The 25724-nt window shown below is 49.0% G+C and overlaps 2 protein-coding genes across 2 annotated transcripts; one reads left to right on the forward strand and one right to left on the reverse strand.

The window, feature by feature from the left end:
- Positions 1–10429: 10429 nt before the first annotated feature.
- LOC121599743 (proteinase-activated receptor 2-like) lies at positions 10430–24933 on the reverse strand. The gene is made up of 2 exons (XM_041927793.1): positions 21363–24933; positions 10430–11879 (listed from the first exon to the last, which is right to left on the reverse strand). Exon 1 carries the CDS (start codon positions 23446–23448, stop codon positions 21457–21459), a length of 1992 nt encoding a protein of 663 aa, XP_041783727.1. The 5' UTR covers positions 23449–24933; the 3' UTR covers positions 10430–11879; positions 21363–21456.
- Positions 15004–17265, forward strand: LOC121599744 (integumentary mucin A.1-like). Its single transcript, XM_041927794.1, has 2 exons — positions 15004–15461; positions 16014–17265. Exon 2 carries the CDS (start codon positions 16443–16445, stop codon positions 17169–17171), a length of 729 nt encoding a protein of 242 aa, XP_041783728.1. The 5' UTR covers positions 15004–15461; positions 16014–16442; the 3' UTR covers positions 17172–17265.
- Positions 24934–25724: the final 791 nt, after the last annotated feature.

A 25724-nucleotide genomic window follows, 5' to 3' on the forward strand; every position in this document is an offset into this window, starting at 1 on the left:
CCTGCCGTTGAGGTCCAGTTTTTCACGCTCGCTCACTAACGGATGACGGTTATCAATTCCCAAAAGGTTTTAAAAGTAAATAAAGCGTTACTTTCTGTCCACGGTCGTTGAAGGAGATCCATCAAGGGGTGCCCACGAACACCACTGCAACTCCACTGTGCTGTAAGGACTTTGTGTGTGTGTGTGAGTGTGAAAAGCTCTTTAAGGGATTGTTGATGAGGCGGGTCGCTTGAACCGGTTGCTTCCGGAAGAAATTGTGGGTGTAAAATGATGCTTTTGATGAGTTTGAAAGCAATTAAAATCGATTTAAATAACGCTCGGTTGGGACAAAGTTCGTGTTCACGATACGACGATAAAGTGTATGTGTGTGTGTTTGTGGGAGAGATGCTAGTAATTTCGTATCGTTCGTAAAATGTTGAAGCGTTGCACAGATTTTGTTGTATTTTCGGTGTAAATATATACCGACATGATTACAATGTTGTATCATCCATTGATCCGAAGTAAAACTCATAAGCATGATGCTTTTTGTTAATTAGCATCATCCATCAAATGCAAGTTCTGGTGGAAATTTTCCTAAATTAAAATCCTTGAAGGGATGAAAACATGGCAGAAAACGTATTTTGTAAATTAATCCGATTTTAAATTGTATTCAAAAATGTATAAGTTCACGCGTTTGGTTGTAGCGTTTTCATACTCAGAATCGCTGGCTAAATTTCGCCTAAACGTATGCAATTTTGCGAAACAACGCTAATAGTATCATTGGAGCCAGCTGTTACCGTCAAATTAATGATGAATTGGTTATTGCGAGTCAAATTGCATGTGAAATTAACTTTAATCTCGTTCAAAATATCAAACAGATAAATTTAGAACCAATTTAGTGTAAAGCACAAACCGTGAAAGACGCCCCAAAAAGACGTCTACGGCCATTCATCCTGCGCGCTCAAAATACTCTCATTAACCGGCGGTTGAAACTTTCCTACTTTGAAGACAGTACTTCAACTCTTTCCACTCCCCCTGCTATACACACTATAAAAATAACCATCATCTGTCGCGCTATGAAGAGTTCGACGGAAACCATCGAAATTAGTGCTTTATTAGCTCCGCTTCAAACTCATCCCATGCGGCGAGGAAGCCCCATGGAGCCCTCAAGTGAGATGAACGAAAGAAAAATATTGCCACGGCAAAACTCGGTGCAAAATTTAATAACCCACAATCGGCAGCAGAAGGAAGCAAGAAAGTTATTGCTCACTTGGCGCGCGAAACGGACGATAATCTCGCTTAAATTAATCCTTATCGTGATGCGACGCGTCGACCACCGGTTTTACCCGTTTCGGTTGGTTCCGTGCCGCTGGCACCAATCACAACCAACCACAGACAGTCTTCGCTCCTCTCTCTTCCAACCCTCTCCCCCTTTTCATACACCCAAAAAGGGATCGAAAAATCATCATCTTCCCGTCCGGTGGCCAGCGAAATGGTTGCGTATTTATTAGCCATTACCATACATAAAGCTGTCGCACTAAAAAGCACACACCAACCGGACGAGCTGGCCAGACGGAAGTTTTTCGACCGCCGTTTTTTTATCTGTTGGCAGCTACGCTTTTTTGACCCTTTGCTGGCAAGCGAAGAAGCACATCCGTGTATGCCCCGAGACCCGTTCAAACATTCAGTGTCTTCGAATTTGGGCATTCTTTTGGCGCTTCCCGTTGGTGGTAAGAAATTAAGTGTCCTTCTCTCGGGTGTGCTCATTCTACTGCCACTGCGCTTGTAGCCTTCGCTGTCGTCAACGATAATCTGATATGATAAATCTTTTTTATGAATCTCTTCCGCCTTTTTCCCCCCCCCCCCCCCCGGGGCCATAAGCAGCGTGGCGACCATAAGGACATCACGATGGCATATCCATTTGCCATTGTTGTTGCGGTTGTTGTTGCTGATGGTCGAGTCGTTCGATCAACACCGCTGGGACGGCTCCCCTCTCCCTCTCTCTGTCATCCTTCTCTCCTTGCGCTGACCCGATTTCCGTGGAACATCCGTGCCACAAAAACACAGTAAACAAGGAAACAAGATAGGACGACCCCAAACCCCTCCACCGTGGCCGGCTTATTCCCGGCGGCGTAGTAATGATTTTCCAAATTGTACTTTTATTGTTCACCAATCATGGTCCATCGCCCTTACCTTATCACACACATATACGTGAAACCCACACATGGAAACTTGCTCGCGGGCAAAGCGAACCGAAAATAAATCGACCACTAAGCAGGAGCAGCAGCAGCAACAGTAGAAGAAAGCATCATTGCCACTTACGGCGAAGAAAATCGCCTAGGTGGGGCACAAATGCATACGAAACAGAAAACCACTTGTCGACCACACTCACACGCCCAGGAGTGCCACCAGAAAGAGCATGCCCTGGCGCCGTGGAAAAGAAAAAGTGTCCCCTAATTTCCCGGCGTGTTGGCGGAAAAGATTGATGAATGTTAATAACGCCAGCGTGCAGGCGTCCACCGGCGGGAAGGCGGGCGGTCGATTGTCTTGAATGTTTTATCTGAAGAAACGACGCTCCCTCTAGCATCAGCTCCCAGCGCTCCGATGCTTCATTCTTAATAGTAAGACGGATGTGTACACCGAGCAAGACGAACCGGCGAAGCTAAAAAGCTAGCTCCAATTTCTTCTCGCTTTCTCATGTTTTTTTCTTCTCCCACAGTTTCCTCCCAGAAGGGAGTTGGTGGTGAAGCACGGTACTGTTACTACATTCCCCTTGGACGGGTGAAGAAAAACACGGAAAGAGCCGAGGCGTGGATCGTGAGAATGCTTTCAATTTCCTTTTTCCTGTGCAAATATTTTCTTCCTGTCGTCGAGGCATCGTCCCGATCCCCCTTTTCTTTTGCTCGGGCGCGCTTGGGCGAACGATTAAGTGCGATTTTATTGCGATGCGCGCGCGACGAACGGGAGCTTTCCCCTTGCGCGTGTGTGTGTTTGTGTGTGCGGCGCGTGTTTATTGTGGCAGTCCGTCTGGCTCGCTGCTGTGTTCGCCTGTTCATCATTAGCCCCTTTTTGTCGCAGCGCGCACGAGCCTGACGGGACTTATTTAATGGTAGGGTTGATGAATCTTCTTTCTCTTCCATAGCTGCTCCCTTTACTCCCACCTCTCACCCAGCTCATTCAGCTTGCGGGGGGAGCAGGAAGCCACCATAGCGTAACCCGACGAACGATGGCCGGTTGTTTAGATGACAAATGGACACAAAACAGTGGCGTGGGGAAGAGCGTTCCGGGGGAGGAAAGCACAGGAAGTGGGAGAATGTAATAGACTTACGATAGCATTTACCGCGAAACCTCCCACCGCTTTCTCAGCCACCATCCGCTACGGGCAATCGTCGCTCGCTACAGCAATTGTCGTCGTGGTTGAATTAAAACCAATCACCCCGACCGGGGCGTCAGTTTTGTGGCCTTGTGTTTGGGGCGATGTAAAGACGCTTTCCGTCCGACCGTCAGCCCGTCTGCCCGTCTGCCCGTTTGTGCCGATATAAATAATACCTCTTTTCCAAGTACGTTCATAAATCTTTCGCCCCTCCTCCTTAATGGCGCCCAGCACTTGCCAGGCTTTCCCGAACTTTGGTGAAAACCACACAAACACATGTGAGGGGAAAAAGCTTGCCTCCGTCGATGGGCTGTCAAAACCGCGCGCGCGGGAGTGTCGCTTCCGGCACCCTTTCTCACAGCCCAGTGCGTACGGAAGGCACAGCCAGATTGCTGTGTGGGTAGACCTGGAATGCCTCAAGCCGGGGGGTGGTGAAGCATGTGTGTGCGTGCGGGATATAATATATTTGCATTCATTGAGCAACGTTGTTTTCTTCGCTGTCGAACCGTTTACTGCTTCGCCTTTCCCTTTTCTCTCCCGCCCAAAAGGGACAGGCAAACTTATCACGTCGAAAGCGGAATCGGCCCTAAGGGTGGCGGTATAACTGTGTAACGCAAGAGTTACAGAAAATATGCGATCTCATAAAGCATGAGATTTGCTCCTGAAGCAGCCCCTAGAACATCCGTTGCGTTTCGGCGTGCGGGAAAGCAAAACACTGCCGATGATGGTTGATAAATTAGTGGCGTGCTCTTTATGGATGCCAACTTCTTCACCTTGGAGCGGTGTGGGCCCGCGAAGGGCGCGGCGTAATGGAGCTTTAAGAATGCCTACTGCCGGAGGGACATGAAGAACATTTTTTTGCTGACTACATGCGTGTAGGAGTGGCACCTTTTTGTGGGGATATGTTTTCGGTCAAGGTTATAAATTACTTTTCCCAGCGAGCGGTGAGTGTCGTGTGCGACAGACGACAACCGCCGGTAAAGCTAACAACCCCAAAGATAGTTGTTTAAATTGGCGCACGAAAAGCATCGTGATTTATTCGTGTGTTTAGTAAAGGTCAGCTCGGAGTAAAGGTTATCAAAAGTAGCTTCAGGAAAATCTCATTATGAAACGCTAATACAGTTAAATTATGCACAAACTACCGGATTGGTAACGTTTTGTAGTTAACATTGCATACCTTAAGGCGCGTTCGTACTCGTTTGCGTAATGAGGATAATCTACATTTAGGCGTTTTTTGTAGTTTGCGACAAATTACAAACATATCTTTAGGTTGATTACAACATTATGTTTATCGCTGGAAATGTGTGATATTTGTCACTTTCACCAAACCACAGCTGAAAGAAAAACGAACAATTCATGAGTTGTGTGCTCTTGTCATCAACTCATACCAGGGAAAAAACAAGTAAGAAATGACCCACATAAACATGTTCCAGTGTGGTGCGATCCCCCAAACGGCATCATCGTCGTCGCCGGCCCACTCAGACACGGTGTCCTTCGGTCAAAACATGTGCCTCAGACACCGCCGGCTTCAACTTCGCAATCGCAAGTCTGACAAACAACTTCCGATCAGTCAATCGCACCGCAGCAACAATACAAAACCGACGAAGAACGGCCGGCTGGCGGTGGTAGAGCGAACAGTGTGCAGGTGTGATTGAAATCGCACGAATTAATCAATATCACCCAATGGGAATGTGAATGTGAAGCTTCCTCCCCCCCCCCACACACACACACACACACGCACGAACAGTGACTGATCACATGCCAAAAACCAATCAGCACACGTGTTGGATTCAAAATAATCGGGTGGGAGTGGAGATTATTTTTACATCAAAATAAAAAGAACTCTCGCGTAGCGTAAACATTGCGCAATTGTTTGGAGCAGTGCGTAAATCCCGTACGACCTCGAAGCATGGTGTATGATTTCGTGCCATTTTTGAGCCATATTTATGCGCGATTGATTGTGAACCCATCGGGAGGCTTTTTGTTTGTTTGTATTGGGTTTACTCTGAAAAAAGGGTAAATACACATGGCGAGGGAAGGAGTATGTAAAGCTTTAGCAAAATTCATGTAATACATTCGTGGGAAGACAAAGAGCCAGCTGTATTGAATGAGAAATACTTAACCTTTTGGTGATATTTGATACGGTCCTAGAAAATAAGCATTTTATTTAAAATATATCTCACTCCACGCAAATGTATTGTCTCTTTTCACTCGCTTTGCTGCCTGCCGAAGGAGTGCCTTTATTTCTTGTGATGCTGTGCCGTTGAAAGGAATGAAAAGCCCCTTTTGAATTCAACCCTCTGGCTTTCTAGTGTAAATAAATAAACTACCAAACCTCCCCTTAAGTCTGTGATGATAATTGTATTGTGAATTTTATTAATATGTTTGGCCGCTTTGCACAGCTGGGACAAAGGCATAGCCACGGCCATAGCGAGGGCTTTTTCCCAGGCCACCCATTTTCGCTTCGAGACTTGATCCTTTCAGATATTTGCTCTCCGAGAAAAAAAAATGTGGCCCTTGTGAAAATGGACGCCAGCTCCATGCTCCTCTGCAAACGAATGGGATTTAAAGTGTCAGGCTTAAAAGGAGGTTCGACTTTTCGTCACCATCGTTTTGTTAGGACAGCGGGTGACATTAAAGAAAAAGGCTCGGGGCGGTGGTGAACAGCAGCGGCACTCGTTTTCTCGGATTTACTGCTCGAACTGTCTCCGGGAAAGTGTTTCGGCAGCGGGAATATCCTCAACCCCTGGAATGTTCATTTATCTCCATTTAGCTGTCCGTCTGCAAACCGGAGCCGGACTGATTGGTCGCGCGAGGCAGCAGGCGGCGTGGTGTGGACGTATAAGAGGATTGGATTACTGGCCGAAAAGGATCTTGTTGGCGGCAGTCGCCAGCCTTGAACCGGGGCAGTTGGCGAGGAACCCCGGGCTTGGTCAGTTGATGAATGGCGCCCGATTGTTGCCGCGCTGCCGCCGGGCTGTAAGCGGGGCTGGGGACGAGCTTTTCATTTTTCAGCGTATTTCATTGTGTTGCAGGAAACGCACACACACACACACACACACGCACCGACAGCACCATCTGTCAGACGCTTATCGAGCTCCAACCAAGTCCCTTTCCCTTTATTTCACATCCAATCGTTTTTTGACGATAGTTTACTTTATTATGGTTTATTTCCCACCCGGGCGGGTCTTCTTCGTGCTTGCTATAATCGAACGTGGAAGCTTTTTCCTGGCCTCGGATATCCTTTCCGTCTTAGCGTGAGTCTCAGCTGCCAAGCAGGACGCAACACAACACAACACAGAAGCAATGAGAAGGATCCAGCAAAGAATGAAGCGAAACGGAATCGTAAGGATTCGCACTACGCACGTCCTGTCGATGACCCCGTTAATGATGTAACGATGATAACTCATTTCTTAACGCATCACGCACGGCCGAATGGAGGTCTCGAATTTCTTCGGTCCTTCTTGTTTGGCACCGTTCGAGGCCACACACGCACACAGCTCGCTTGTCTGCTTCAGAAAAAAGGTTTGGGATTCCAACGGGGTGTTTTTCTTTTTGGCGGTTGCCATGGATCAAGAAGAGAAAGCAGGGAGGGGAGGTATGGGAGAGGATTGTCCTCGAGTTCAAGTTTCGGGTGTGTGTGTGTGTGTGTGTGTGTGTGTGTGTGTGTGTGTGTGTGTGTGTGTGTGTGTGTGTGTGTGTGTGTGTGGGATGATAGGATGAGTCGATGTGGTGAAGTTTGCGGTCGGGCCAATTGCTGGCAGAGGCCCAAATACCGACGATCCGAGGCGATTCCGTGTGTTATTTGGTTCCGGAGCGCATCAGCACTTGAAGGCAAATACAGTGCCGGACATTCATGTGTGTGAAAGGATGGAGAATGAAATGAAAGTTCAGTAAAATAGACTCGAGATGATCTTACAGTGGAGGTTTTCATTATTTTTTGACAATCAGATCAGATCAGAGTCTTATTGTTTTTTTAATCTAATTGGAAACTCTCATTGCTTCCAGCTTTAAAGCTTTTCGCCAACTTGGAATCATCTAGGAACTATTTCAAGCCACAAATAAAAAGAATTCAACCTTTTCGCTACCATACCACCAGTACCAAAACTCTCTCCCTAGAGTGGAGATTCCGCTTGATCGATGGAAAAGTCAAGTGCTATAACAAAACCATTAGATAGTGTTCAACAATCGTTTCGATTCGCTGCGTGCCTGGCATGTAGAAAGCGTTGAAGGTTTCATAGTTTTTTTTCCCCCATACACAAGTGACACGTTGTAGGCCAATGTAGCCAATCTCCCTGGAGCGTTTTTGTTGTCTGTTCACTACAAAACCTCACCGGGCAGTTGGACCAATTTGGCAAACTCACTCTCTCAGGCCAATTTACTTTCCTGCTATCCGTGTTTTTTTTTTTTTTTTACTTTTTGTCCCTGACTGACAAACTGACGATTGGCTTACATTCAGGGGATTTTTCTCCTTTTTTTGGTTGTTGTTTGACCGAGCTTTTCACATCATCCTTCACAACCGTCGCTAGTCGACGGCCCAACACATAAAACTTCACACTCCGAAACACACGGATGACAGATGACTTCACCAAAAACTCTGGCGCGTGTGTGGGTTGGGCGGCGGTAGTGCTCTGGATGGAATCCAGCGGAACCACACGGTCGAACGACCACCGAGGACTGCTCATGGGCGCATTTGACGCACCACGACACAGCTTGGGTCTTTTCGGAGCTAACGCAGTGTCGAGTGTACGAATCGAGCGAAGCGGAGACTGGAAAAAACAACCTACCACCAGGCTGCGGGCCGGTGTGGAAAATAAACAAACCGGAAGAAAATGTTCGATGACGCTAAGCGAAACATAAGCGAAAAGCTCCCCACCGCCAACACATACTCGTTTTTGTGAACACTCGGTCTCTCTCTTTCTCTCTCTCTCTGGTTTCGGGTCCTATTTTTAGGCGGAGTCCGGGTGGTCGTCCGTGGAGGATACACGGCGATCGGAAGGTGCCGATTTGCAAAAGCATGATTGATGACGAGCCGGCCGAGGTTCCGCAGTTGGTCGATACTTTTTCTTTTTATTCTTTCCCTGTTTTGAGGTTCCTCTACTGATGAGCTTCGCCGTTGTCGTTGGCGGTAGTTTGCGGCAAGAGAGGTGTTTTTGCGTATATGCGGCAGCATTCACATCGATTGCCGGCCGTTAACGCCGCCGTCATTGTCGGCCTAGTTATCTCGGAGAGTGCCTCCCTCATCCCCTCGCTGTCCAGTATGAATACGTTTTCCTTGAAGAAACGTGAAGGCATTAAGATCAAAATGGTGAAAATCGATGCGTAATCGGACGTTCTGTCACTTTCGCGTTTCGACACGCCTAAAAGTAGGCAATCAGGCTTACAGATTGATACGTCAGCTCGTATTAGTGCTGACCGGAGCAAGGGGAAGCTTTTGCATGGGAAAATGTTTCGTTCAGCTTAAGGTATTTTTAAAAAGAAACAAAAAATAGAAATTCAAACAAAATGATGAATATTTTACATCAACAACACAGCACTAGTGAGAACTGAACAAAGCACGTATCCAAACGGACAACTTCATTCTAACCAGCAATCCAACGGTAATATTTCACAAACCCCGAGCTACAATACTACACAAAGCCGTACATCGATTCAGTATCCAGGAAAATCCCCTTGCCGTGTGAATCATGATTTGAATTTGCTTTAGTTTTTTTTTTTTTTTTTTTTTTGGTTGCTCTCAGCGTTCCCTTGGTTCCAGTTTTCGGCTTAACGACATGATCCCGGCTCATTGGCTTTCACGTTGGATCAATCCATCAATCAATCTGGTTGAAATTTCGCTGTCCCGTTGCCCCAAGCGATCGTCGTCACTAGTCATGTGTGGATTTCTTTTTTCCAGTGTTGTTGTGTGTGTGTGTTTGCAGACACTGTCCCTTCAGTTCTCAGTTGACAATTGGCAACGAGGGTGTGCGTTCCCGTTCGATGAGCTTTCATTATGCCGTTGGGAATATTGTGCTGGGAAGGATTTTTTGTTGCCGTTTTGTTTATTTACACTTTCAACCATAGTTAGAGAGCACTGGGCTGGGTTTGCTGAAACCGTCCAGCAACGGCCTGGTGTGACAGATGAAACTTTCGTTCGTTCATGTCTGTTTTGGTGGTACGGTTCGTCGCGAGAGAAAAAAAAGAATGGTGAAAAAGCGAATTCGTTAGAAGTTTTGTCAAATGTCAAAAGTTGTGCTCTACATACGGACACTTTTTCGTGTCCTTTGGGAGGAGGTTTTTTTTTGGATCAATTCCGCTGCTAAGCCGACATGAAATGTGTCAGCAAAAACTAGTTTTACCCACAGTACCTATTGTTTGTCTGCTTTTTAGCCATTTCTCATCAAATGCTCGTATGGTTTCCCAAACAGAGTGGGAGAGAGCGCTTTCCGTAAAGTGGTCTATCATGGTCAACTCTATTGAAACTCGATTTCAAATTGTGGATTTTTCCTCGACCCATGCTAGGACAAACGTTAGGTTGAGGTTCGTACTCGAATCGAATTTCCAACATGGGCATCCAATTATTGGAATGCTTGCTCACCCGGAAACGTGAAATTCCACCGGTTCAAATTATTATCTAATCAGCTATGCTAAATACCTGCAACGGCTTTACGGCCTCACGCGCACGGCAGATGTTCCATTGCGCTACCGCGCGAACTGATTTACATTCCGCGAATAGTGCAGCTGGTGCGCCAACTTTAAACCTCCATTTTTTTTTGCACTCTCCCGGCACAGATCGGAAACAGTTTCCACCACATAGTGCGGTAGGCTTCATAGTGAATGTTCCGCGACCCTTCACACACACACACACACACACACACGTTCCAGTGATTTGTGGGCCAATGGTTTTACGCCAATCGAAGCGTTCCGTTTCTTTCCCTTTTTCGTGCAATAGGAAAACTATCCGAATCGCAGCGTGACAGTGCTACAATAAATCATGCAAATACGAAATAAAATACGAAACATCCTACCAAACACCATGTTCAGGGAATAGTCCAAAAAAGAAAAGAAATAAAAGCTTTATCCATTGTTTTATCAGTAACAGTTTTTCGATTTATTATTCACCCTTTTTCGTTTTTTATTGGTGTACTCAACTTTAGAAGAATAATTCACACTGCCGTCGCGTTTTGCCCCTGGCTGATTCCTAGAAGGTGCGCGCAATTTGAAAGTGGTTGGAAAAGTAGCGTAATGGCGCCCCGACACTATGGCGCCCAGTTCCTACAAGTTTTAAGGATTGTTAGAGTGAAATATAGTTGCGTGTGTGGGTTTGTGGCGATTTTGGTTTTAAAACTATACAATTATCACTTCGTTCGTAGTCTAATGTTGTTTTGTTACTCGTATCATTCCTTCGTTGCGAACCGCGGCCACTTTCGGTTCAAAACCCTTTGCTTTTGCTCCCACACAAATAACCCCTTTCCCCTTTTTCCCCCATAGCTTCCGTATAACCTAAGCCCTAGATTGAATAAGAATTATGTTCGTCGTAAGGATAATTACTTTAAATTGACGATGAAAGAGTTAGTTTCATCGGAACGGATGGTTGTATACCTTGCCGAAACATGCCTCTGGCTCACTTTCCTTTCCTGCTACAGCCCAACAGGCCTGTAACGCCCTACCCTTCCACCCTACCCGAAAGCGCTACACTAAACAGGGCTCTCAATTTAGTGTGGCCCTTTTTACCGGGAGCGGGTTCGTCAGCTTTAAGCTTCCTTCTTTGAACCGTCTGTATAGGCAAGCTCGGAAAGTTCCACCACAAGATGGCCGCAAACCGTTAGCGAACGAGATCTCTTAACCGTGTAGTGGTGCTGTGCAGTTTGCATGATTCTAGGCGCAAATATCCCACGTGATAGGAGCGACTAAAATCGAACAGGCAATTCTAATTCGTGTATAGAGTAGAGTAAGTTTAATCAGATCTCGTTAGCTACCATTTTTGCAACACCTTGTCGCAAGGCTTTGCTTACGCACCGTTGTCTGTCCTACTGTGATTCAATCTTGTTTAAATTTGTTTTCTGGAACGGAATTATGGACTCAACGTTAGTTTCTGGATGGGCTTGCCATGCTGGATGCAGTTCGGTTCGGGCGAGCCATCTCGCACGGTTGGTTTGTTTTTCTTTGGTAGCTGTTTGATTATGTTTTGATTTTAGTTGTTAGCCTACCTGAAGCCTTCACACGCATTAGCTTAAAATAAAACCATTACCCTTCACTGGCGCTTCAAATGGGCTCAAGAGGCCTTAACGCTATCTATAAGTGTTTGATATTTGTGTTTGTTTTCTCGTATGACGCTCGGCAACTCCTCGTCCTTAATGACTTACTCGCTCCACCCATGTTCAATCAGCCCTTTTTTGTCAGTTCGTATGTACACAAATCACTTCCGCTCGTCTCTCCTGATTCTCCTGCTGCTGCTGCTTATGATCCATTTCCATCCCGATGAAGGGGCTCGCGTTCCATCGCGTTCGGCTGTACTGCACTCGTCGAAGCAGGAGAGGGAAAAAATCTGTAAACGATACAAAACAGCGCGTAAAAGAAAAACATCACATCAGATAAATGTCGTCAATTAAGCACGTGATAGGTCGCATGATTCTCGTCCGCTTAGTAGATCGGGCCGATGGGGAACCGGATGTCAACATACACGTCTCACACGAGGGGTTACGCACAGAAGGCTCCAATTAGTGTCAATATGTCCATTAAAAATTAATTTATCCACATTTCCCGTTCCGCAGCACACACGAGTGTTGCGGTGCGTGCATGTGACACGGTCTGATGCAAACGATAATTGATGCAAACAGGAAACGACGCGATGATGGTGAAAAGCAGAGCGTTTCATAAGTCCAATTACCAGGAACGAAACGGTCCGCTGCTCCAACGATAAATGTCACACCATTTTTGGCACGTTTTTCGTCTTGCGCGAAGAACAATATTTTGAAACCTTGCCACAACGATATGAAACAGATGAAACGTGAGCCTCGTAATTGATTCCATCATTCCAGAACGTGACGCTATTTTCGTACTAGTCTGTACTCCACTATCCACCCCGTTCTGGTCAAATTTATGGCATAAATTAATCATTCATTTCCGGCGCGTATTTTGCATTAATGAGACGGCAAAGCGGAACTCATTCAGTCTTGCCTTGACCTTTCGGGCAAACTTCGATAAACATAGCTTCTCTAGGGCTAGAATAATCATAGTTTTTTTTTTTTAAATAAAGCGCTTGTAGCGCTTTGTGCAACTTAAGATACAGCTCCGCGCCCACTCGCTCCAAGTATTTATCCTTTGCACGCTTTTCCACTGGAAAAGCACTCGATGCTAATTTATGTTGGCCCGTGCCCGACCTGCCACAATCTCGTTTGCACTTGTAGCGATGCTTGCAGTGAATGTGTTCGGTGCGCGAACGTGCAGGGAATGAATTATTTTCGGCAACTGAATTCAATTTGGCTCATGCATTGTATCTGACACCGGTGAGGGAATCGGTGAAATTGGGAGAGAAAGTTATTCCAGTGAAGTTTCGCTGCCAGCAGAACAAGCTGATGACAGACCGAGCAATTGACCGTTCTGACAGGGTGAATAGAGTCAGGTTCGCTTCGTTTATGATTCAAACAATTCCATTTGCATGGTAAAGCGCCTTAAGTTATGCAATCAGCATGGCAGAACTGCGTTAAAGTGGTTTCGAAATAAATATCGTTTCAGAATTAATCACCAAAACCACAAACATTAACCCTCCTCGGTGTCTTTCCACCCGCTTCGAGCACTCCCCCCATGCCGCCCTCTCCTGGCTTGCTTGTATCTGCTGGCTGGCTAGAAGATAATGCATTTATGTTCACAATACCAGGACCTGTCACCGACAGACACTACCGATCAGTGAAGTGAGATGACAGCACCGCTTGCACGATGATACTAGACACGAATGGGCATGGCCCGGCATGCGGGCGGATAGTTCATTATAAATGTTTGAAACAAGTTTGAGTTGGTTAGCAAAGTTATTACTTCCTGTTGTCGGTTGCCATGAAACTCGTGTGCGTTGGCATGCGGCGACAAACGCCACCACAAACGAGCCCCAACTTTGCCGAAGCGCCAATATCGCGCTGATGTGTCGGTACGGTCGTTGTTGCGTAAGGACATTGGGGAGCATCCTTGGGACAGATCGTTGCGCCGTTTCCCTGCCAGACAACGGTTGCGATAATTTCGCGTGGCGTACCACGCTTGCAGCTACATTCACTAAAGCACGAGGCGAAAGCATGCCTCCTACTGCTTATTGTTGTGTTATTCTTGCGTTCGTGAAAGTTGCCAAGATGGAAGGATATTTAATATTCCCTTCACACGTTCGCTCACGTGCGATTTCGCTTCGAAACTAACACATGCACACACAGGGATCAATAAAGGATCAACGGGATCAGCGCGCTTTGCGCTCTCGATTATGCATGCTGACGTTAGGGCGATTTAATAAATGATACCCCTTTTTGGAGAAATCCGTTCGAGCAACTTTTTCATCTCCTTTCGCTGCGTTGGGAGCGATGAAAGGGAAAGAAAGAGCATGAGATAGTTGTATAAAAACACACACAATCTTGCCTGCCGCAGGGTATCTCCATGTCAGAGATGGCTTTTCGCTTGTTTCACCGCTTTTCCATCACAGAGCAACAACCCAACGGCATACAGAGGTTGATCAAATCAAAGCCTTATACGGGGTGAGCGCTCACTAATAAGAGACAGTCAGTTCAACGCCAACTCGACAGCTTAATCCCGGTGACCTGTGCTGGCCCGGCGGGTGGTCGCTTGGCGTAGGCCCAAATTGTCCGCTTATCGATTCCTGCAAAGTCCTCCATCCAGTCCAGTGGAATGCCAAGAAATAGCGGAAGTGGACCAAAAAAAGGAAGGACGTTAAAGTGTGGGTGCTTTTTCATTCCATCGTTTCCGCCGATTTCGTTTGCTAGTGGAACGTGATTTACCGCATGGTCGCCACAGGGAAGGTGATTGTGATAATGTGGGGTTTACTTTCTGCCGATTATAGCGACTGACCGTGGTCGTGGTGTGGACATCAGCTTCATTTCGGAAGCAATTCCAAAGCCATTCCTGGCAGGCATCTTAGTAAGCCGATACCGGGACCGCTTGCTTTACAACGTGACCTGGCAGAAGATCACCGTGCGGACATGAAACGGGGGACGGTCGCAAACTTTGCCGATAATCTACAATGTAATAAGCCAGAAGACGCTTGTAACCCCGGGTATCACGATACCAGAAATAGCTTATCGAACCACAATCAAATCAGCGCGATCGGTTATGTCATTGCGGGGGCCATATTTTGTACGTTCTTCTTGCTCATCATTCTTGGAATATATGCATCACTCGGTTTTGCCCTCCCTCTATATCAAATGCCAAGACTGCTGGGGCCAGCAGCCTTCGACTTCTGCACAAATTAACTTACTTCGGCCGCTTGGAGCAAAACTTCTGTCTTTCCCCCATCACGAGCGATGGCATCAAAGGAGAAGGCGATAGCTTCGTGTGCCCACATCAAGACGAAAGATTATGAACCCGGTGGGCTGTGCACGGATGAACCTACGTTCCTGGGCTCAACTGCGGGCGGGGAAATGTGGAATGCGCCCGCTTTGCCGTTTCCGGTGCAATTCGATGTCTAGCGCCATTGGATCAACGTCACGAGCGCTTCGGAATGCAATCAGATAACGTTGCCGACGTCGCCTACATCATCGCACCGGGTCGCATCAGCAGGCATGTAGGCATGTACACCCCGGATCAAAGCCAAAAACCATCCAAGAACAATTTGCAACTGACACAAACATAGCTCAGGAATGGGATGAGAAGTAGGCTTTGACTTTGTGGTTTACCCAAAGATGCGTACGTCCGTACGCGTACACACTTCCCTCACCGTCACATTCGACACTATGTTTGTGTCCTCAATTTTACTGCCACTATTAAGAGGAGAGTTTGGTCTGCGGTTTCAAGGTTGTTTGCGGTTGGTTTGTGTGTGTGTAGTCGGGTCGATTAGAGAAGTTTTATCGGCGAGCAATTGCTCTGTATGGCTTAGAAGCTGAGAGCGTCTGTTGTCGATTGTGTCATATCGATCATGGTACGAAAGTTTTGTCACTGGAATAAATTAGTTGAAAGAGGCAATGTTCCACTTGAAGGATAAGACTTTTCTCTGCAAAGATTGATGCCTATTTGTAGGAGATAAATGTACGGTTTCATGATTTGGCAATAACTCTTCCTTCGTTGTCCATTAAGTTTATCCTTTCTTTCCCTTTGCTATGCACGTACAAATAATCTCTCAAACTGCCTACACAAAACAATAATTCTTAATTGCAAACTTGTCTTCCAGAACAAAAAAAGCAAGACATTTTTCAACCTGCACGGCAACAAAAGAAACATTTCCGGGCAGCAATTTCGGTGTGACCAATACCACTTAACTGCCGCAGATAATCTTCCCACTGCAGGTCACGGAGCATCCCCGGTACTTTTCCTAGAACACGAAGCAGAACAAAACAATAGCCAACAACCAAAAAAACACGCTTTTAAAACTGCCTTAACTGCCTTAATGGGTAGAAAGAATAAACGAGGGTAAACAAGTTTCTATTTAATTGTTGTTTCCCTTCTCTCTCTCTGCCCACGGCCGGGGTTGAAGATGGGCTTCGCAGGTCGCACACAGGACGATGTACCCTTTTTGAGCTAGGAAACAAACGACAACAAAAAAACCATACATAACAAGGAAGGTATAAACCGTTCGAAAGCAAAACAACAGCAAAATAACCTGGCCCGGCAGCACGTTCTACCAAGAACGAGCACCGGAGCAAGGTAGCACAGGCCAGTGGAAAAAAACCACATTAAGATTAGCCAGCACAAGGGCCATTAAAAAACAGGTAGTTCCATGCCACAAGGGCTGCGACCGGGTACCGGGAGAAAAACAGCAGCGAGACAGGGACCGGAGGCGGTTTCGGGGAAAAAGATCTTCGGTATATAAAATCCGACACGTCTCTTCCCAAACCACTCAGTATCGATTCAACGTTCGGCAAACAAACAACTCGAGCTCCTCAAAATCAAACCTCCTTCAACCATGAAACCTGTTGTACTTTCGTGCATCTGCCTGGTGCTGCTGCTCTTGGGAACTGCATCCTTTGCCGCTCCGGCCTCCAAGAAGGGCACGGAAAGCTCCTCCGAATCGGTCGAATCGAACGAATCTAGCTCGAAGGAAACGACCGTCCAAGGCAACAATGCTGCCGAGGTGACGGAAGAAGATACCAACACGGCCCAGGAGGTGATGACGGTGCCAGAGAACAGCGTGAACGGCACGGTAAAGCTGGAGCAGCCAACGAAACCCGTCGATCAAACAACGACCATCGTTGCTAAGTCATCCGGTTCGACGAACGCTGCTCCGGTTCCGGAATTGACGAAAGTTGACGAGAAGCCTGAAACGACCGTGGTAGAATCCGTGGAATTTGGCAGCGGCGTTGTTAAGGAAGATTCGGTGAAAGCTGTCGCCGTGGGGGCTGAAACAGCTCCGGAAACCTCCGTCAAGAAAGTTTCGGACGTGGAAGTTTCCACCGTTGCAAAGGAGGATGTCGTCACTCGTACGCTTGAAACGGAGGAACAGGTACGGCCAACCCAACCCGAGGTGCAAGTGACGGAGGTGACGCAGAAAGTGAACGATCTGCCTACCGTGGAGGTGACCGTCACGCTGGCAGAACGTGAGAGCGTTGACTTGCGCGTTGAAACTAACGAGCCGGTCCCGGTGACGACCGAAACCGACGTCGTTGCTACCGACTCCGTTGCTGCTGATGCGTAGTTGGAGATCAGAACCAGTTTGATGTGGTTTGTGGTGAAGCGTATTGTACAGAATTCCAAAAAAATAAATAAAGCCTATAACATGTAAAACATTACCCAATTGCCGTTGTCTTCAAATTCTTGTTTCGCTGTAGCTTCTTTGCAGCTTTTAAAGTGTTCCATCGATCTTTAGCAAATACCCGTGTATTGGTAAATAGTTTCATCGAACTTCGTTTGTTTTCAATCACCAGCGGGCAGGAATGTTTACCCACCGGCAGTGCCAATCAATAGAGGCGAGCAGCGACGGGCAATAGGCAATCATCGCCACCAGTTTCCAGGAATTGTTTTCCAATAGAAGCACAAAATATAACGCCGAGAGAGAGAGAGAGAGAAAGAATATATCGATTAGAAAGAAAGGAAGCAAATTTAAAGCGGCAAACCAATTCCATGAAGCACGCCTCAATTGAATGTAATTTAAATTTTTCAATAACACTTTGTGCTTCAATCTCTCATTAGCAAAATCAAGGCAGCCAAAATGCCTAATGATTCAGGTTCTCTCTCTCTCTCTCTCTCTCGTTCGGGTAGGGCAATGTTTAAGCAATGTGTTTCCACAAGCTAATTTGATTTGCTGTGCGGAATGTACCGAGCTGCAGTAAATTACACCGGCTAATGGGACGTGTGATGCAACCTCTTGCACCGGGCGTTAATCCCAGGCCTTGTATTAAGTTATGCCAGCTCTCCCGGAAGAGCTCCGAATCTTCAGCACCGCTCCGAGGAACGTTATGGCAAGCACCTAGTCTGCCAAAGTAAACAGCGAACATTGTGTGTGTGTGCAATAATCTTCCCACCTTCTTGGTAATACACTGAGCTGATGCTTTACTCCAACTTCACTGGCGCCATCAACGTCAAGTGGAGTGGCGTGGCGTTGCGGATGTGGCGAATGTTTGCAGCTTCAATGAACATTTCTCTTGTTTACACACACACGCACGCACCGTACCGAAAAGATCCTTGAGTCCTTGAAGCATCAGCAAACCACCCAAAAACCCTTCACTTTGACCCCGAAAATCGACACCCGAACGCTGGCGTCGTGTGTAGGTAAAGCCAGTCCACCCAGGGGCGCCCACACGCCACCGTCGTTGGCGGTGGCGTCGGCTGTGAATTGAAATGGAAAACTTGCTGTCTAATATTTGCGGCATGACCCGCCCCTCCCTGGCAACCGTTGGGCAAGTGGTACATCACCGCCGACAGCCCGAAAGGAGCGTGGTGCGTGGTGAAATATAAGAAGTACTTCACACTTCGTTCGCACCGCTTCTTCGATCGACGTGTTTCTGCGAAGGGTGAGTGTTGCTCGAGATGAGTTTCACGCGAAACGAGCTGGCGATGATACCGCGTGCGTAGTGGAGGAGAAGGTTTGGGAATTACAGAGACAGCGAGAGAGGAAGATAGATCCTGCTGGATACACAGTCAATCAAGCCGTCGCGGATCGGGCGGACCGAAATTGACGAGGATGCAATAAAACCCGCCACAACGAGCGCGTGGTACCTTTGGGACCTTGGGAGAGCATTGGCACGTGTGAAGCCACAAGGAATGCGAAATGGGGAGAAGGGCAAAGTACCTAGTCGACCACGGACGAGTTCCACCACCAAGGGACCTCACCAGCGCTAATGCACGTCAATTAAGATTCGGCAAACGATAGCGCACCGTTCGGCGAAACGGCAGACCCATATTAACCTAGCTTCTATGATACGGGGATACCGTCGAGACCAGAAATGGAAAACTTTGCAAAATGCTCCCGCTTTTTCCTTTCCACGCGATCTCACAAGCACACACGCATATTCTGTAAACCTTCTTCTGTGTAAGGATGCTCCCCAAAACCTCGTTCGCTTCTATCGGATCGCTTCCCTCCGAAGGGATATCTTAATTAAGGATTTTTGGGCCTGGGTTTTGTAAAAAGTTTTCCCGAACGTTGAACGGAAAACAAAAACACAACCCTCTGGCCGCTGGCCGTTAGCGAGACTACCGGTACCGCATCCGAAGAATCTCGGGGTGGCAGATAATTGTAGAGTCATCGCCGCCGCCGCCACTACCCGGCCTCAAAGATACATCTCGAAATCGCCTAATTGGATGATAAATAATGTCGCTAAAGCTTCGGGCTTTGCTGCTCCGGCTCCGGCGAGCTGAGCCAGAAGAGCCAGATTAAATTATCCCTTCCCGGACCGAAACGGCCGGGCTGCTTATAATTATTTCTGAAAGCATCGCTTTTTACGGATAATTACTTTGGGGTTATGGTACAGCGAGCGAGCGAGGTGCACGCGTCAAACGAGAGTCGGACGCCGGAACGCCTGTGAAAGTGTGTCTAGAAAGTTGTCACCGAACTGGTGACCCCGCAAGCACAAGATGTCTATTTTCGTGAGGAAGAGTAGTGCGCGATCCGGATGTATGCCGGCTGGTCCCAATCCAATTTAACGAGCTCCAAGCGTCCAGCCAGTTTGGTGGTAGTAGTACCAGTACCAGTAGTAGTAGTAGTAGCTGGAGCGAAATATTTCACGCCACGTTTCACCAACGCACCCCTCCGGGGGGGAGGGCCGGGCGCGGCCGACAGCACTTTGCCGCTTATTGGATCGGCATAAATAAATAAACAACATCCATCAGCGCGAAGCCCCACCGAAATAGGCAGGCAATCAACCGCCGCCGCCACGATGCGATTGATTTCGATGCGCGTTAAATATTGATCTTTCCAGACCTGGAGCGGGGGTAGACACAAACAGTAAACAATCGTGCTCCAAAGAAAAGAGAAAAAAAGCTAAAAACAAGCAACCAATAGAAAAACTGTACGTCCATCAAATTTTCTTCCGACTGTGGCTGCGTTGCTTGGACCGTTGGAAGATTGTCTTTGCGGATTGATTGAAACATCGTCTGCCCGTTACGGCATCCGGTCCATTCCCCCGTCTGTCCAGGAATGTCCGCCCGCAGCCACTATCTAAATTCTGATCGTCTGGGTGAAATATTTCATCGCCCCAAACAATCACCGCGTCATTATGGGGGAGTTGTGTGTGCGTGTGTGTGCGACTGTTCTCGGGACAGTGGCAGGGTTAATCGGAGAGAAAATTCACCCACCGATAACCGATTCCGAAATGTGCTCCCCCCCCCTCCCCCCCCCCCCCCTTGTGGTTTCTTCTGCAAAAGCACACGCATCATTCCGACCGCAATCACGGGGTTTACATGTCGCGTCGAGATTTGGTCCAACTGTCGTCTCGTTCGGGAGAAAAAGCACACCACACAGCACAGTCGTTTCAGACCGGCGAGACCATGTTCAAGCAAATGGTGTGTAATCGAAGAAGAGACTACCGCCAGCAGGCCATCAGTCCCACTCCCTCCGGCCGGGCAAACACCGTTATCACACGCTTTTCACTAAACGAACCATTAATTTGCCATCGTGTTGCCCGCAAAATCTTGCGCTAGCGCGCTCCGCACCGTAAAGCGCAATCGCCCGGGAAGGAAGTAAGTACGGCGAGACACGTCCAAATGGTGTGTCTTCAATCAGTGCCAGTGATTTGGTGGGGGGGGGGAGATTTTTTTTTCCATTCCACGGCACAATTTGTGCGAAGGGATTTTCTGCACGCTTGCGTGCGTGTTTCACACCGTCATCCAGGTGATCAGTTTCGCACACGGATTCCGTACGCTTGACGTAACCTGCGCAAGCACAGGGCGAGAAACAATACAGCACCAAGTAGGCATGGGGTTTTGGGGGTTGGGGGGAAAGAGGGAGGGTTAGTACTGTCCACACGCTACCTTAGAGTTTGGGAAAAACTCAATCAACCGGCAAACAGCCGGCAATCACAAGGAAAACAATGACCCAGCGGGACGACCTGCCAAGCTGTCAAGGTGTCGTCGTCGCGATGGATGAAAATTGGTGACCGGCAGAGTGGACAGCAGGAGCCTCAATTGTCGTGCTGAAATGTTTGTACGGGTTTGTCCGGGGGAAAGCGAAAAGCAATTGGAACGGTAAACACACGCATGTGGAACATCATCCCACACACACACACACACAAAGCACCGGATGCACCCTGTGGAGCAATGGGAATTCATCGTCATCATCATTCCGTAGATCTACCGGGATGCCGATACATACGCACCGTGCCGTATGGTCGTATCATTGTTTTGGTTATCTAGTTTTTGTTGTCACCCTCCCTCCCTCCCACCTGCTACTTACAGCTATATCTCCCGGAAGGGTCCGGCTGGTCCACGCTCCGCTGGCTGTCCAATTCCAACTCCCAGTTCCCGAGTATATCTCTCCGTGCAACGCTCTACAGATCGGTGTGGAGCACCGGGGGCCGGCAGTAAGCGGGGTCGGAGACACCACCCGACCTATCATTGCCTCCCTCCACCACCCGGCTCGCTATGGGCGGTGCGCCGCACTGGGACGACTGGATGGTCGTTACGCTCGTTGATGGGCCGCAGCCACGCACGATGGAGCTTTGATCCGAGCTCATCCCTCCACCACCGTACGGCATGGCGATGGAGGAGCCATTTTGCAAGCTGCCGCTGCCACCGTTGCCACCTTTCCCATTGACCGTGCTGGCCTGGGAGCTGTTGTTGTTCACATTGCACACATTGTTGTTGTGGGCAAGGGCATCGTTTGTCTGTTGGTGTGCCTGTTGCTGTTGATGTTGCTGCTGTTGCTGCTGCTGCTGCTGCTGCTGCTGATGGCCCCCGGCATCCGGCGCCCGATTATTCCGGTTGTTCGACTGCAGCACCTTGGTGGAGTTGCCCCGCTCGGAGCCCCGGTTGCGCACGAACCGCGGGAAGAAGCTGTTCTCGATCTGCAGCTGGGCGTTGATCTCCTTCCCCTTCGCGCACGTGCACGCCTTCAGGAAGCTTTTCTTAAAGTTGTCGCTCAGGAAGGCGTACAGGATCGGGTTCATCGCGCTGTTGCTGTAGCCGAGCCAGCTCACCAGCACGAACACGGTAATCTCCAGCCGCGACTTGCAGATGTCGGGCGGCGAGTTGATCAGCGCCACCTGCGAGATCCAGTACGGCAGCCAGCACAGCACGTACACGGTGATGACGGTCAGCACCAGCTTCGTCACCTTCCGGTGCGACCGCTTCTTCTCCTTCGACTTGGACTTCGGTCCGACGGTGCGCAGCTTGCGTATCACCAGATAGTAGAACATCAGGATCAGCGTGAGCGGGATCGCGAAGCCCAGTATGAGCGAGTAGAGCGTGAAGGTGGAGCCCGAGTTCGCGCCCGTCTCGGACGGCCACATGATGTTGCACGACATCTTGTCCTTTTCGCGCGCGATCGTGTTCGCGTACAGCATCACCGGCAGCATGATGAGGGCGGACGCTGTCCACGCGATCGCCGACACCACCTTCGACACGAGCGGCGTCCGGAAGCGGGGCGACGAGATCGGATGGCACACGGCAATGTACCGGTCGGCGGACATGATGAACAGAAAGATGGACGAGGTGAACTGCGTGATGGAGGTGGACACCATGTACGCCTTGCACATCGCGTTGCCGAACGTCCACTCGCCCAGGTGCATCGTGGTGATCAGGAACGGGATGCCAATCAGAAAGCACTGGTCGGCGATGGCCAGATTCAGGATGTACATGTTCGTGACGGTTTGCATTTTGGAAAAGCGCAGCACCACGTAAATGACGAGCGTGTTGCCGAACAGCCCCACAATCGCGACCAGCGCGTACAGTATCATGGAAATCACATTCCCCACCGGCATCTGGATCGAGGGACAAATGTCCAGGGCGGAATCGTTGAAGAAGGTACTGAAGAACGGATGGTGCGGAAATCGGCGCGAAAGGTTGGCGGTGAACTCGGCCGTGCTCGTACCGCTCGGGCCGCTCGGACCGCTGGTGCCACCGGTCGCAGCGGCCGCCGCCGATGCCGTCAACGCGCGCAGCGTAATGTTGCTGAGAAAGGTGGAAAAATTCGTCACACCCAGCGGAGGCATCGAGGCGGCGGCGGCGGCGGACGACGAGGACGAAGCGATCGTGGTGGTCTGCCGCAGGAAGGTGAGCAGCTCGGACGGAAACGGTATGCCGCCGTGGTAGTGGGCGGCGGACGCTATCGTTATGTCGCTCGCGGTCACTGTCATGCCGGTGCTGGTGGTGGTGCTGCTGCTGCTGGTGGTGGTGCCGTTCGTTCCCGCTCCCGTCCCGTTGGTGGACAGTGCGAGCAGTTCCGTTGGCAGCTCCGTGCCGGGCGCTAGCGTCGATAGGGCAGCCGTGCCGGCGGACACGAGCAGATCGACCGTACCGCTCGTCGTACCGTTCCAGTCCATAGTTGGCGGAGGTCGGAGTTGGCTCGGTGCAGATTTCCTAATTTATTCCACAACAGAAAGCATGTCCGCTTTTCCCCCCAATCACACACTCACACACGGCTACGCTGTAAAAGTTGTCTGTTTGCTAGCTACAAAAGAGACCTGTGGTCCAGTTGCAGCGCTTTACACTCGTTCCGTCGCATCCAATGCTACGTTACTTTCGCAAATGTCGGACACACAGTCACTTCCGATTAGACGATGTGTTCACTCGCCCACACCGGATGGACACTTCACTTTCACAGGCCACTTTTTCTTCTCTATCTCTGACTAACTATCGCGATAACACCGTACTGTATCTCGGTATCTTCACTGCATGAGAGGCAGTTTGCATTCGCATTCCAATTTTCAGATTTCACCCTTGGGACGACGCCACAGCAAACGAGCCCTTCGTGTGCGCGCAACAAGAGTCTTACTTCTCTCCGGCCACAACTGTGGGGGGTTAAATTTATTCAGAAAACTGTTCACTTTCCTGAGGTTTTTTTCCTGTTCCACCTACTGTCACAATGATCACTGTGTGCCGTACTGTTTTCCTGCTGTGACTGTTTGCTCGCTGCGCTGTTTGCTAACTTGTCGCCGCATCGACTACGCATCGACACCAATTTTAACCGGTGAGTACCTCTACGGCCTTGTTTAACAAAGTCAAGCTAAAATGTCCGATCGGAAGCACGGGTGATGTTTGCGAATTATTTTTAGCACACCTCTCCTACACGACGCTGACGGCGACGGAGACGCAGACAGACAGAAAGATGCTTCCGAATCTCATTAAAATGTCTTTCCAACGGAATCGATGGCGGCGGGTGGTATCGATACAATGTGACCTCCCTTTGCCCGTTCCGCAACCTTACCGCTCCGAGCTGCAGTGGAGATATTGAATCATTCGATATCGGCTTGGGAGCTACTCAGCAGCATGAATCTCGCCACAAAACACAAACAAACACAAGTCCGCCGACCACCCGGTGTAGTGATTTTTATTACCATTGCACACACACACACCCGGTGTGCTGTGGCTGCTGCGATGGACGGACTCACTCACCACAGGCCACAGGCAACGCAACGGGACGCATTTACATTGCCGCGCGTTTACACACCTTCGGCGGTGTTTAATTCATAACTCATCTCTTTCAAATGCGCTTTCGATGGGGGTTTTGGTGTTGAACTTCTCCCCTGCTCGCTGAGTTGCACCTGCTAACGCGAGCTAACGCGAGGAAACGTTTATTTGTCGAGCAAGCCGTAAAACACACCTGCACAGTGAAGGCTGGAATCTTTTTAAACAGTGGCCGTAAATTGAGTGCACTTTTCACCCCGTTTGTTCCACCACAAAACCGACCGACCTTGGATAGCACTCGTCGCGAAAATCCTGTGCCTGTGCTGTGAGCGTCCTGCGGCGGAAGAGTTGGTTTTGCCCGACCGTCCACTGGTGCGTCCAAACGCGTACTGAACGGAACGCGGCAAGATTATTTGGCAGATCCAACCCCGACAGCACCGACACGGAGACAACACGAACGCTTCCACCACACACACACGCATACAGAAGTAGCGTACGGTTGTTGTCGTCCCGTCTGACAGTACTCCCTCCCGTTTCGGTGTCACCCGGGGGCACTCCAGCTCCAGCTTTCGGAGGCTGCTAGACACTTTCACTTTCATTCATGCCCACTGCAATCGGCCAACAAATCGGCAAATCGTATCCTTTTTCCCCGCTTTTCTCGGTCGTGGATCGTACGCGCAGGATCAGGACAGAGCTTCCCCTTTTCACCCATTATCCGGCGCAGCTTCGGGTCGTGGCATTCGTCGATCCTTCACCAGGAAGCGTAGTACTAGCTCGTTTGTTTATACCGCACCAGCTCTCAGCCGTCGCTTCCCGCCGCTCACAGCGCATGGGACAAAGAACAAACTACCGAAGGGTCAGACCAGTTCAGACAAATGTTCTTTTCGTGCTTGCCGGTGTCGTTTCGTTCGGGGGCGAGTTTTGCCGTGACCTTAACGGCAGTGCGCGCCACTCGAGTCACGTTCTCACGGTCGAGGACGACATTACAAGCGACCGCCATCCCGTCGCTGCACTTTCGATTCGCGGGCACGCGGTATCCGAAGAAGGTGAACGTGATGTATGCGAAAGGAAAGCAAGGAGGACTTATGATATGATTTTAACATTAAGCTGATTGGGGATGATTTGGGAAATGAATGTGAAATTGAATGGCTTTGTTTGTAGTGCATGTAGTGTAACAATGTAATGATGGGGT

Source organism: Anopheles merus, chromosome 3L (assembly GCF_017562075.2).
Source record: "Anopheles merus strain MAF chromosome 3L, AmerM5.1, whole genome shotgun sequence".
NCBI lineage: Eukaryota > Metazoa > Arthropoda > Insecta > Diptera > Culicidae > Anopheles > Anopheles merus.

Bases quoted from the DNA above. Each gene is read 5' to 3' on its own strand.
- LOC121599744 (XM_041927794.1), top strand. From the start codon at position 16,443: ATGAAACCTGTTGTACTTTCGTGCATCTGCCTGGTGCTGCTGCTCTTG.
- LOC121599743 (XM_041927793.1), bottom strand. From the start codon at position 23,448: ATGGACTGGAACGGTACGACGAGCGGTACGGTCGATCTGCTCGTGTCC.